General features: G+C 52.3%; 2 protein-coding genes across 5 annotated transcripts in view; one reads left to right on the forward strand and one right to left on the reverse strand.

Moving 5' to 3' along the window:
* Positions 1 to 13,838, reverse strand: part of RASSF4 (Ras association domain family member 4) — a 34,498-nt gene that overhangs the window by 14,074 nt on the left and 6,586 nt on the right. For 2 of the 4 annotated variants that reach the window (XM_070567231.1, XM_008529366.2), the window contains exons 2-3: positions 10,918 to 11,013; positions 8,611 to 8,686 (exon numbers count right to left, since the gene is read on the reverse strand). In XM_070567231.1, the coding sequence (XP_070423332.1) occupies positions 8,611 to 8,686; positions 10,918 to 10,979 (138 nt within the window). In that variant the 5' untranslated portion in view covers positions 10,980 to 11,013. The remainder of the gene's footprint in view (positions 1 to 8,610; positions 8,687 to 10,917; positions 11,014 to 13,838) is intronic. The other 2 variants (XM_008529367.2, XM_008529365.2) reach the window with 1 other exon arrangement.
* On the forward strand, positions 1,473 to 2,805 carry DEPP1 (DEPP autophagy regulator 1). Its single transcript, XM_008529364.2, has 2 exons — positions 1,473 to 1,610; positions 2,158 to 2,805. The coding sequence occupies exon 2, from the start codon at positions 2,185 to 2,187 to the stop codon at positions 2,773 to 2,775; it is 591 nt and encodes a 196-aa protein (XP_008527586.1). The 5' UTR covers positions 1,473 to 1,610; positions 2,158 to 2,184; the 3' UTR covers positions 2,776 to 2,805.

A 13,838-nucleotide genomic window follows, 5' to 3' on the forward strand; every position in this document is an offset into this window, starting at 1 on the left:
ACGGGCTTCCTGGCCCCACGCTTTTGCCCATGAGGAATACCCCACCCAGAATGCAAGAACTTGGGACCGCCAGCCCCTCCAGTTTGCCTTAGGAGTCTGGGATCAGCCCAATAATCAGACCTCAGGCTTGGGTTGCTATCTCAGTGGCTGCTTTCTGTCACCTGTGGCTGAGGACTGCGTGGATAATCTAAGAAGTCTGAAAAAGTGCATGGCGCCAATTCTTTACCAAGAGCTTTCCTGGGACCGCCTATCTCATCCTCAGCCGCCTCTGTGCTGGTCACCCCTGGACATCTGCAGTGGCTTATAATGCTGCCCAGATGCTCCCTGGTCTCCCCATTAGCTGCCCCTTTAGCCCATGCACAGTGGCCAGGCAAATCCTTCAAAGCAGAAGCCAGACTATTGCACCCTTGTTCAAACACTGCAGTGTTGTCCATCCCCCTCAGAGGGAAACCCAGGGACCACACCAAAGTCCACTGACTTCCTCCCACATGGGCCAGTCATGTGGGCCCCTTGCTATCTCCTGAGCATGTCCAGTACACTCCTTTCAGAGGGGCTTTGCACGCCCTGCCCCATCCACTGGGAACACAAACCCCTATTTGTTCAGATCCCTGCTCAATGTCCCCTCTTAGAGATGACACTCCTGACACTCTGCCACAGCTGTCCTGTACTTTTCTTTGCAGCTGGTATCAGTTCCTGAAATTACAGCACTGATCCACAAGCACTTGACCGTCTCCCTCACTAGAAGGAAAACTCCAGGACACAAGGACTTTATTCACTGCTATGTTCCCTGAGCCTAGAGCAGTCACTGGTGCACAGGAGAACTAAGTAAGATACCTGGGAAAAAAGTAAACAGACAAGTTCTCCTTGGAAAGCACCACACCTGGGAAGCAGCAAGACCAGGACCCTGCAGGCTGCCCTTGCCTCAGAGCAGGCCCAGGGAGCTCTGCCTCAGCCACCTCCAGGCTGAGCCCTGCGTTGCCATGTCTGGCAAGGCTGCCTCACAGGTGCAGGCACAAGGCTCTCCCAGAACTAGAGCTGGGCAGAGTGTTCCAGGGTCGTAGGGTGCTGGTGTAATCTGTAGTGGGGAACTCTTCTAGGGGGTGGTGGCAGACCCTAGAGCTGCTTGTGGGAGCCCAGTGCAGCTTCCTCCTCCTCTCCCAGTGGCCTGAGGTGGCCAGGAGTCCTGTCCACCCCGCCCCGACCCTGCCCTGCAGAGTAAACACTCCCAGAGCCTCCCACAGGAGCAAACACTCTCCAGGCTGGCAGCTGGGCCAGGCCCCACCCACCAAGCTGTTTTCCTCTGAGAGCCTTCCCAGGCTGCTATTTTTGGCCCTCGTGACAGTAATTGATGGCTGGTGGAAAGATATAAAAGCAGCTGCCAGGTCTGGGGGTTTGCAGACAGCTCAGGGAAGATTTCGCTCTGGACAGTGGCACAGCAGACAGAGGCCGTGGCACATCGTCCTCACCGACCTCCTGCCGGCGATCCGACGCGGACATAGGGCTCTGACTGCTGGCCCCCCATCCCTCTGCCCTAGCTTCTTGGGGACTTCCCGCAGACTGCCCTTGCTCATCCAGCATCCCTGCTAACCCCCAGAGCCCCTCTGCCACAGGTAAGAGAGAGCAACTGCCCTCTGGTTTGAGATAAAACAAAAAGGCTTTGTGTATCTTTGAGGGTGGTTCTCTACCTGGGACTTGCACAGCCTCACTGCGGATTAGAGACCAGTTAATGGCAGTGATAACAGCTGTAGAGGGCTTTATATTTATAAAGGGATTTCACATGAGGTGTCACTCCATACATTTCTCACAACCCCTGTGTGGTGAGTATTTATAACCCCATTTTATCAAGGAGTAAGTCAAGGCTTAGAGAGGTGAACTTGCCAAAGGTCCCCAGGTCAGGAAGTGGCAGAGCCTGGTTTTACCCAGGTTTCCGCTGACCCAGACTGGGTTCTCTTATCTGTACATGTTCCTAAATGATAGTCTTAGGTACGTGGGCTTTTAATATTAGCAGGAAGGAATGCCCAGGGGTTTGCACCTGGTCTAGAATCTGTAGGCTTCACAACACTCAGGCACAGGATTCACACAGCCAGCCTCAGATGAGGGAGGGGACACGGGGGTGTCAGGATGGCATGCAGACTCTCACTCTCTGCCAACCAACAGGTTGCTGCTTCTCTGTCGCTGGCAGCCATGAGGTCCCGGCTTCTGCTTTCTGTGGCCCACCTGCCCACAATCCGGGAGGCCTCGGAGGAGATGCTGCCCGGGGGGCCTGGGCAGGAACTTCCAGCCTCCCCCAGCCTGGATGACTATGTGAGGTCTATCTGTCAGCTGGCACAGCCCACCTCAGTGCTAGATATGGCTACAGCCAGGGTCCGACCCAGCAGACCCCACCGGACAGCCCGAGCCTGCGAGAAGAGCTGCCCCCCTGGGTCCCTGCAGGACATCACCACCCACTTCAGCACCCAGCAGCCTGCAGCGCCCAGGCCCGGCACTGCCGACCCCCTGGACTGGCTCTTTGGGGAGTCCCAGGAAAAGCGTCCAAGCAGGAGAGAACTGCCAAGGATGACTGGTCCTTCTGCTGAGCCCAGGGGTCCACGCAGACAGATGGACAGCAGCAAGGCCTGGAGGGCCCCCAAAGGGAGGCTCGGTGATGCCAGGATGCCCAGACACTCTCTAGCAAGACCACTGAGGGATGGGCACCAGGACACCCCCAACAGCCGCTGCCCCAGCAGTGTCCTCAGAACTCTCTATCTGCAGCTCCCGGTGATCCATGAACTCTGACCCCTCCTCAATAAAGGCTTCTGTACCGAACATGCAGGTCTATGTCATCTCCCCACCCTCCCTCCCCTGAGGTGGGCCCTGCCCCTGGCAGGTCTCTGGGAGGGAAACACCTTTCTGCAGGGGCTGCCTGCTTTGGCAATTTACAGCAAGACCCCTACTCTGAATAGGATAACAGCCTATTTCACGTGATGTGATCCGGCTCACACTGCTCATTACTGGCTGATCACCTTGGGCAAGTTGGTTAATGTCTCTGTTCCTTGGTTTTCTCATGGGTAAAGTGGGGGAAATTAATGGGACCTGTCTGCTGGGCTGTAAATGTGATAAAACCCACACACCTCATGAGGCGCATGTTACAAGCCCATACACGGAGTAGCTGTTGTCTCTGTGGCTGCCTCAGAGGACTGGAAATGAGGTTAGGTGAGAGAAGAAGCGAAGGTCTCAGGCCCCCACTGGTTTCAGAGCGAGGCCCTGGGCACTCCCAAGTCAGCCTCTTGGCCCCCACCCTCAGAGTCTGTGTTCCAGGAGGCCCAAGAGAAAACATGAGGTCTCAGCAAATGTACCCACTGTGTTTCAAGGGACCTGTCCAGGGGTGCCTGGGAGAAGCTCAGTGGCTCCAGCCCACAAGTTCTGTTGTGTCATCAGGAGAGTTCTCCCCATGCTGAGGGCCAAGACAGAAGCTGCACCAGCTCAGCCTGCAGGGCGCCCAACGCCTGGACCAGATGGCCCCATCCCCCTTCATCCCCACTCCTACCCCCTCCACCCAGGGGGGCTCCCAGCTGTGGGAGGAAGCCCAGGGTGTTGTCCAGATGTCCTGCTTTCAGGCAAGTCCAGGGACCAAGGCCTCACCCCACAGAGGCTCAGGCCAGCCTGGGCAGCCCTGGGTCCCCCACAGCCTGGCAAATCCCCGTTCCCGGAGGCATCTGGTCAGCAAGGAGGTAGGGGTAAGGAAGGAAGGTAAGGAGAGGGAGGATTTCCTTCCTCAGAGAAGCAGGTGAGGCATCAGACAACTCAAAAGATATCAGGCCTGAGGACCTGTCACCCTGTTCCCTTGGGCCAGGCTGGAGCTGGCTGACCATGGCTTGGGCAGAAGGGACAGAGACGAGAGGAAGAGGACAGAGCTGGGCCGGCAGCTGAGCTCACTGCCTACTTCAGTGGACATTCAAACTTTTTTCTTTTCTGGCTATTTTTAAATTTCTTTGGACTTTAATAACGTTTATCTGTCCTCTTACATGTGTGTTTTGTGGAGAGGCAGAATGTAAATCAGATTTAAAAGAAGTTTCAGACAAGCAACTTAGTTTCCTTATCTGTAAAATGGGGGCCCCAACACCTACCCTTCATACCTACAGGGCTCAGGGAAATGGGACAAGTGAACGTGGAGGTGGAGTTACAAGCACCATATACAAACGTTTGCATCTGTCACAACCAGCTGAGTCTCTGCTCAGCTCAAACCTGCGGGTCTCTCACCTTCTCCGGAAAATACATGCGGGGCAGCCTTCAGCCAGAACATCCTTAGGAGGTGGTGGGCAGGCTGACCTGCCGAGTGGGCGCCTCGCTGGTGAGTGGATGGGCTGGGCTTATTGGGCCCAGCCTCACTGCAGCCCCTTCTGTGAAGCACTGTGACACTAGGTCAGAGGGAGGCAACTGGGATGATGTTGGCCAATTCCCCCCAGCTCAGAAACCACACTTCTGTATTTGGGGAGATTAGAGGGCGTGAAGAGACCCTTGGACTCTGGGCTCCTCTGCTAATATCTCCCGATGTGAAAGAAGTTAATGATACCTTCAAAATATGCCAAAATATTTTTTTTGTTTTTGAATAAAGGGCTGTGGGAAGAAGAGGCTTCTGGCAGTGTCCCAAGCTCCTGCAGGACAGAACAGCTTAGCAGAAAGTCCTCACGGGGTGGGGGTGGGGCCTGGGCTAAAGAGCAGTCTCATTTCCTCCCACCCACTACCGGAATAGGGAAGGCACACAACGCCCAACCCAGAGGGGCAGGTTGGGAAGCACTCTGGGGTGCCCAGGGAATATGTTCAGGGGCCGAGCACTCACCCAGGGGCCAGTGGTTTGTCAACTGCCCATCGTTCCTGCCTTTAGGCCTCAGAAGAAGAGGGATCATTATAAGAGGGAAGGGCACCCTGACTTTCTGCCCCCTGGGAGAGACAGCGCTCTTTCCTTTCACACATTGAGCAGGGGGCCTGCGGCTCAGGCTGGGGACTGGGAGTGGTGCATGCTCCTGCCACCAGGGGGAGCCTGCAGCCCACTGAGTGCTGAGCGAGAGGCAGGTGGGAGGTTGGGGCCACAGGCACACACCAGGACACGGGGGTCCTACTGTCTCTTGCTCACACAATTTGTCAACGGTGATATATGTACCCACTGGTGTTTACAGGGTCTGTTTTTCTCTTGAGATGCCAACCAACTTGGTTAAAATGCTTTGCTATCTTCAAATGCACAGATTGCTCCCAGATACTCATGCTTTTCATTGTAACACAAGCAAAATTATCCCAAAGGCAAGACTTAAAATGAAGGAAGCTAGTGCCTTGGCCTCCTGAGCGGGTAATCCCTCTCCCCTAGCCCTTAGGAGGCTGGGGCAAGGTTCCCAAGGAAACACTTGCCCCAGGGTGTGCCCCCTGCCCACTGACATACTTCATCTCTCCAAGTTCTGTGGACCCCAGACAAAGCAGCAGAGGAGAGGATGCCCCTGAAGTGTAGTGGTCTGGCTACAATTGCTCCGGGGAAGCCCCAGTGACAACGGGACGGGTCTTCCAGGGCCCCACATGGCGGTGAGAGAGCACACACCCGGTGCTGAGCCCCTCATCAGCCAGAGGAAACTTAGCTTGGGGATCGAGGGTGACAAACAGCATTCTGAGTCCCTGAGGCTTGTTGAGTGATATGCCACCAAGACCTCCAAAGACCTCCAAAGCTTAATGCTGGAAATGATACTGCTGTATTATAAACTTCTGTGCTCAGGCCCGGGAGCCATGCCAGCGTCTTTCACCTACTACAGTGCCATCTTGGATGAGAAACTTAAACTCTGAGAACCTCAATCTCTTTGTCTGGAAAGTGGTCACTCCTACGTTGCAAAGCTCTTGTATTACAACTAATAAAACAGAGGCAAAGCATCTGGTGCATTGGAGGTGCCTGGAGAATCATGGGTTCCTCCCGTCTGCCTGCAGTGCCCAAGGAGAAGTCGGCCTGGGGAGGCCCTGCAGCAAGTGCCTAGAATTGCAAGTTCCCCAAGACCCAAGAGATCCCACGTCTGCAATCCGAGAAAGTGTAGAGGCCCTGGGTGGTGGGTGGGTCACTGAGGGATGTGGTGTCCCAGGAACCAGTCATGCATTTCAGCCTCAGAACCCCGTGCCTCCCAGGCCTACAGCCTGTCTTTAGGGTGGTGATGACCTCCCAAAGACGCACACTCCCTCAGACTGGGATCCTTCACTGTTAAGGCTCCAGAAGGTTCCTGCATGGTACTTTTTGGCTCCAAGGAGATCAATTCAGACCCTCACATCTTCTTTAGGGCTAGGAAGATGAAAATCCCTGCTGTGGGATGTTAACTTCCTACCTCTGGCAGCTGTCAAGGACACCTCTTCCCTATTGTGGGTCCCCACTTCTCCAGGTGGACTGTCCCTTCACATACAAATACAGGGCACAGGTTTGGGGCTTCCCAGCCCCACTCCCCACACAGCTGTTCCTACAGAGGGGATTGTCTTGGGGAATCCCAAGAGCCAAGACCAAGCTCTTAGACTAGTGTTTCTGAAACTTTGCCTTCCATCAGAATCCCCTGGAGGGCTTGTTAAAACACAAATAGATGGGTGAAGAGTTTCTGACTCAGCAGGCCTGGGGGAAGGAGGGTGATAGGAATTTGCATTTCTAACCAGTTCCCAGGTGATGCTGAAGCTTGTTGGTGTGAGGACTATAGGTGGAGAGCCACCATGGTCTTAGATCAATCCCTGAATGGCCCAGGGCTGAGCAACAGGGCCCAGCCCATGCCTTCAGCGCAAGAACCAAAGTGAGCCTAGCTCCTCACTTAACAGCACAGATCAAAACTTCCCAGCGCAGTGGAGCTCAGGACTTACCCCAATTTGTCCCACACCTGTACCTGATGGCTAGTCATCCCACACCTCTGCACAGGTATCACCCTGTGCCTGGCCCACAGGATGCGGAACCAGGTAGGCACCTAGGCCTAGGTCTGCGGGTTTACCACCCAAGTAAGAAAAGAGACAGTGAAACCAGAGAAAGCAGGGCAATGGGATCAGAACCTGCAGGTAGCAGTAAGGGCTGAGCCAGGGCAGGCTGATGAGACAGATGTCAGAGACCACTCCGCAGGGGAAGAACATGAGGAAGGAAGCACAGGGCAGCATGGAGGGGATGGGGAACAAGATGTCAGGGCTGGCCCCAAGGCCCTGTGCAGAGCTTCAGGTCAAGGGGAGGTGGACCCTGAGGGGTATGCCATCCAGGTCATCACACACAGCCCAGCTCTGCCTGGACCATGAGCCAGCAGCCTCCCTCCCATTTAGGCTGCTGAACCATGACACTGGCCTGGCCTGGCTGACTGGAGGCTGATGGAGGCAGTCTGGTGAATGGGTTCCAGTTGGCCCTCCTTCCTGGTACTGACTGGCAATCCCTAGCTGCCTAGACATCAGGGCTCGCCCTCTGGTCTGGTAACTGAAGAAAGATGTGTGGCTGTCTGAATAACTAATGGAAGCCAGGACTAGTGAGCAGAGTGGCCTCTTTCTGGATGAGGTCTCTGTGGGTTGACCTGGGCTTGAAGTGCCCTTTCCTGTGTTCAACAACAGAAGGTGGACTTGGATGCCACTGGTCAGACTGACTGGCCGGAGAAAGTCCAGGAGCCAGCCCGATCTCACCCTCAGACACCTCCCAAATAAAACATTACCACTATAAGACTCCCCATTAGGTTTTACAAATAAATTGAATTAGACCAAGATGGGGGCCCAATGTCCCGAGTGGGGTTCCCACGTGAAAGGCAAGACTAGGCCTCTGCTTGATCTGCCTGGTGAGTGGTTCCCCGAGCCTAGGCTCTGCTGGCCACTCCATGGTGTCTGTTTGGCCTACAGACACATTTTGTTTAGCCCATAAGATGTTTCAAGGTTTGGGAAATTCCACGTGAAATTCCAGATATCTAACTTCTTTTGAAAAATCAGAAAGGGTCTGGCTGTACTTAGCCCACATTCCTGCATAGCAGTGATGAATTTGATCTGAAGGCAGCAACAGGCTGCGGACAGGACACGCTCTCCAGATTCCTCCACTCCCCACACCTGCCCTGCCTCTTGCATTCAGGCCTGCCTGGCCCTGTGAGCATCTTTTGGGGAGCTCTCCTCCATCTCAAAGCTTTCCTCTGATGTTTATTATGATTGACAAGCATGGAGGCTGCCTTCACGCCTCAAGTGTCCTGTAAAATTGGAAGCCAGGGCCCTGTGCTGAGTTCCTTATTTGCGCTGTGGAATGGGCAAAGAAAGGATCGGGCTGTGTGGTCTCAAATATTTCCAACTCCAATATCCAGGCAGTTCATGTAGGCAAAAGTGCCGGGTGGGAGGAGAAGGGCCACAGGTGATTTCCACCTGCTCTGAACTCTCCCAGGGAGGCTCAGGCCCTCAGCAACCCGTACAGGACCTCAAAGGAGAGGTCCTGGCTACTGGGAACCTGACCCCCGACTCAGAGGACAGGTGACCTTATAATTCATTATCTGAACTGGGACACTTCAGAGAGTGCAAGGGATAGTCTTAACAATGACCCTGGGTGGGAAATAACAGGTAGAAACCAGGGCTGTCTTCAGCAAACCAGGATAAACGGGGACCCTATGAATAAAGAGAAACAGGCCTTACCTCTCGGTGTCTCAGCTGAAAGCTTCTGCCCTCATGATAGCAGTTGTAGGTTTTCAGCAGGCTTAAGAGCTCCGACCTGAAAAGGTAAAGGCACACACACAATCTTGGAGCACGGCCAGGCCTTGCACAAGGCGTTGGTTTCACTGGTCTCAGTTTCCTGATTTGTAAAATGGGCATAATAGTCCCATCTTGCCAGCCACACAAAATCAGTTGAGAAATAAGACTCTGCCATCAGACACACACCTTTTAGTCTTCCAGAGGACTTCTCAGATTAGCCCTTGTGGAAGGCATAGGAGTGGGGCTGAGAAGGAAGCGAAAATCACAGATGGGCCACATCATTGCACAGCCAGGGTGTTTACACACTTTCACTATTACAGATAAGAGTGCCTGACAATCTCCCTGAACTTTACTCCTGAGTTACTTCCTCAGAATAAATCCCCTGGGCTTGGATTACTGGCATTTTAACGACTCTTGCTTTTTCCCCATATTACTTCTACAAGGCCCTGGTGTGCTGCTGTGGGGCCACCATGAGAGGCGCCTGCCTCTTCCCCATCCTGACTTTCTGGAGGTATAATCAAGGGATGAAGGTGACAGCTGTGGGAATAAGATACTGAAGGCCCTAAGGAGGCCACTCTGCCCAAACGCCTTCTCCCAAGAAGAAAGGGAAAGCCACACTTGTCCCTCTGCTGGCGTGGAGCAGAGAAAAAACGAGAACAGCTCCCTGGTCTCAAGCTGGGCTCTGCAGGACAGTGCAGTCCCATAGACATGAAATGTGAGCCATGCATGTAAGTTAACATTTTCTAGTAACTATATCACAAAAGAAAATGAAATAGGTGAAATTTGTTTTAATAACATATTTTATTAAACCCAATATATATAAAATATTATCATGTCAACATGTAATCAATATAAAAATTATTAATGAGATCTTGCTCATTATTTTATTTTGTAAGAAGCGTTTGCCACCTGGAGCCTCTTTTATAGTAACTACACCTTTCCAGCCACAGGTCACGTGCCCGGCAGCCACATGTGGCTGGTGGCTCTGCTACTGCATAGCACTGCTGTAGAATCTCTTTAGGCAGTGATTTCTCCCACACTCAAGTGACCCAATGTGTGGATGAGCAAAACTTGCTCTGGTGTTCTGGTGTCATCTGTGTGTGACATGGGGATAATGGCAACTGACAGGGGAAGCGATTTACAACTTCATGGCATTAACAAAGGAGGATTCAATGTTGCACATTCACTGCGCTTACAAGTGAGTCAATGCTGACCATAAAATTATTAGGATATGTGTACATGAAATTAATCGTGTTATGGTTATTATTATTATTATTACTTTTAAAAATATTGTTACATTGGTCTTCTTATAAAATTTAAATAAGGAAAATGAAGGTAAGGGCAGTTTGTGAAATGATAAGATGGAATGCTGCCTGTTTTCTCAGGGTCCTCTAGCAGGAGGACCCCAGGGGGCAGGTCCTCAGCAAAAGCTAGCCCATTTCAGGAGGCTGATTTGTCTTCAGGGTGGCCAATAGGAGCTGCCCAAATTTAGAAAATATTTGGACTCAAGACATAAAAAAGCAAGATAAAATAAAAACTATACTGTTCTTTAGTTCAAAAACGAATTTGAAAAAGTATCCCCAAAACTTTTTATGATGAGATAGAGAATAAAGAACATAAGCAAAGTCAAAAATCATTATGTCAATAAAATACACTTTTTTCAATAAAACTCAAAATCAGGGGCTGGCCCAGTGGCGTAGCGGTTCAGTTCACGCACTCTGCTTTGGTGGCCCAGGGTTCGCAGCTTTGGATCCCAAGCAAGGACCTATGCACTGCTCATTAAGCCATGCTGTGGCAGCGTCCCACATGCAAAATAGAGGAAGATTGGCACAGATGTTATCTCAGGGCTAACCTTTCTCACACACATAAAAAAGAACAAAAAAACCCCTCAAAACTGATTTTGAGGGTTTTTTGTTTTTTCCTAAACTGTTTAACACAATAAGAGTGTTAGGATTGCTGTAGTTTTCAAATAAATTAAATGCCATCTCTGCAGAGTCACAGAGGGCATTGTCACACTCTCCTGCTTTTGTGGGCCCGAGAAGGCAGGGGTCAGACTCACACCCCAAAAAGATATTTCACTTCCAAAGAGACAGGCTTCCAAAAGAAGTCCCTCATCACTGTCCATGGGGCAGGCACGCTGTCCTATCTATGAAGAACACCCAGAATCCTTGACCCAAAGGCTGCCTAAGGCAGAGGAGTGGCCACAACAACCGCACGTCTGAAGCTCCCTCTCTGCTCACAAAGGCTTACTTCAGAATGGACTTGCTGTTGCTGATGGGCACGTGAGAACTGGGTGGACAATCTTCCTTCATCTTCTCCTCTTGTTTGCAGACTCCAAGTTACCTGCTGGGAAGATGAGGAAGGATGTAGAGACAGGCGAGCCTGGAGGAGCGCCGGCCTGTGCAACACCCAGAGTCCTGGTGCAGAGTGCGGGGACCTTGGCTTCACCTCCCACCTCCCCACTCTCTCCCACCCTCCACCTTCACTCCCCGGCACAGGGCGGCTGAGGTTGAAGGGTCAGGCCGAGAGGACTTAACACGGCCCCACACCCACACATGTCAGTCAAGCTCCCCCTGGCAGGGCAGGGTCAGAACTGCTGAGCCAGGCGCTATCAGCTCCCCTCCCCAAAACTCTCCATCAGTCTCCTAAATGGTTCAGACCACATGCCCTCTTCCCTCAGCCAGGACATCCTGGATGATGGTTTCTGCCTCAATAGCTCCTCCAAACCTCCAATCACCCTGGGGCTTTCTCCGCCATTCCCACTGAGCCCAGTGGTAGCTCCATTGCTGCCTTTAGAGTCAGTACACCTGAGCCAGCTCTCCTAGTGATGGGTTCCTTGGTACTGTACTCACTACGTGCTGGACACTGTGTTGAACATTTTCTATGAATTAGCTTATTTACTTGCAACAACATTATGAGAGAAGTACCATTCTATTCCTGTTTTATGAGTGAGAAAACAGGGACAGAAGTTAAGGACTTTGCCCCAGATTCTCAGTGGATAAGTAGTAAAGTCACTGAACACAAGCATTTAGACCCTAGATTCTGGTCTCTTAACCCCTTCTCTATACTGATCTTGGACAGTGACTTAAACCCCCCGAGCCTTCCTTTTCTCATCTACACAGTGGGGTAATCCGTATCCTACAGGAGTGTTAGTGGATTCACATATCTGTTCATATCTCTTCCCATTCACGACCTGGAAGGGTGTACGGAGCTTCTCAAACTCTCGCAGGGTTTCTTTCATGGCGGGTAAGTCCACTAGAGCCTTCTCTGTCTTCTTGGCATCTTCTGCACAGACTCCTACTCTACTCTTCTCTCTCCACATTACCCTTGCCGAGGACCTTCTCTCATCAAAGCCCCATGTGTCAGGCAGTGAGCCTCAGCTTCACATACATACACACACACACACACTCTCTCTCTCTCTCTGTCTCTCTCCAGTCTTAACCCTGCCTCTACCTCCCTTCTCCCAAGATGCAGTAGGAATCTGAGGGGTTAAGTTACACTGGCAGGTGGCACAGACAGGGCACACAGCCTGCCCTTCACACCACAGAGACTGGCTCCTTCACAAAAGCCCAACATCTGTTCACACAAAGCTGGCTCAGTCATGTCTTTCCAGCCTGTGTGTGTGCAAGTGTCACTGGGAGGCTCAAGGTCAGGTCCAGCTGCTTTCATATTAATGTCCTCAGAGTGGATGGAGCACCCCATCCCCTTGGGCACCGACTTTGACCAATCCAGCACGCTCTCTCCCTCTTGTTTGATACCATTCACAAACAAGACGAGCCTGCCTCCTGGGGTAGCACCAGCCCTGAATGAGTACTTGATTCTGGAGGCAGAGGAAAAGTGGAGAAGGGGATGATTTCAAGGAGGTGGGCTTCCCTGTGACCTCAGAATCATCCTATAAATACCTCCCCTCTGCCTCGATACAGAGTGAAGCAAGTCATGGCCTAGACAGAGGGCAGGCCACCTTGTGGGGCAGGCCCCCAGCAGTGGCCAGCAGCAAGGCCCTTCCTCCACAGGGCAGAGGGAGGAGCACCATGGGGGCTAGAGCTGGGGACCTCCAGCTGCATTCTTCTCAGCCTATTTCAAAATAGGGTTTCAGTTCCTCAGCACCTCAGCTCTCCTGTGGAAAAAGTGATCTGCCAGGCTCCTTCTCTGGGTAGTTCCTCAAACACTTATGATGCGGAAGCTGGCTTCAGCACAGGCTAAGGCAGTGTGTCTGGGTTTCTCGCTCAACACTGTGTCTGTGGGTCTGTGGCACAACTGTCTTGCTTTAAACAAGCGCATTATAGGAAGGGCTGGATTTACTCAGAAATAACACAAGGTGGGTGTTTTCTCACCTCCCTCTATAGCCAACTTCTCTCCTGCTCCTCCTCACTTCCTGCTCTGAGCTCCAGCCTTCCTGAGCTGCTCACAGCTCCTATCTAAAAGGCCCTGTGCTTCTTCCTCACTTTGAGCTTTTACAGCGCTGTTCTCTGCTCAGAACACAGCCTGGGCCTCATCCTACGCTCTCAGGTTAGCTCCTCCAGGAAACCCTTGGGAGCAGCCCCCTCCTGTAACGTCAGCAGCAGCTCCTCTCTGCCCAGCACCTGCTCCTGGCTCCTCACCGTGCCAGGCACAGCAGGGCCTGCCTCTTCATTTGACTCCCCCAGAAGAAAAGGAGTGTGGTGGGCAGGGATGTTGCTTCTCTGCCTCTTCTTTCCAGTATCGAGCATTATAAGAGTATTATAAGAATATTGGAAACCTCATGGGATCTCCCAAAGTCAACTTTCCCAGAATTGTGCACATAAGCACCAGAACAAATCGTGTACACATCTCCAGGGGCCAGGGAGATGATCTGGCTGAGAGACACTGGCCAGTGGAGTCCACTGGGAATTGGGGGACACATTCCTCCTCTAAAGGGGCAGCTTTCCTGGTTTTCAGGAGAAACTAGAGATCTAGATTTGGGGGGCTATATTTCACCATTTAAAGCAAGGTGATGTGGCAGAGAAATTTACTGCCCCTGGAATGACCATGTGATGGCTCACATTCCAGCCCCCTGCAGCTATGGGGCCAGGTGACGAACTCTGCAAACAGCACTGTTTTGTGTCACTCCCAGGCCAACACGTTGAAGCTCATGCATGACCCTGCAGCTCTCCTGTCCTCCACTGTGGTGACTCAGAAAGCCACATGTTCCA

This window comes from Equus przewalskii, chromosome 1 (assembly GCF_037783145.1).
Source record: "Equus przewalskii isolate Varuska chromosome 1, EquPr2, whole genome shotgun sequence".
NCBI lineage: Eukaryota > Metazoa > Chordata > Mammalia > Perissodactyla > Equidae > Equus > Equus przewalskii.

Excerpts from the sequence above, each read along its gene's own strand:
- DEPP1 (XM_008529364.2), top strand. The coding sequence starts at position 2,185 with ATGAGGTCCCGGCTTCTGCTTTCTGTGGCCCACCTGCCCACAATCCGG.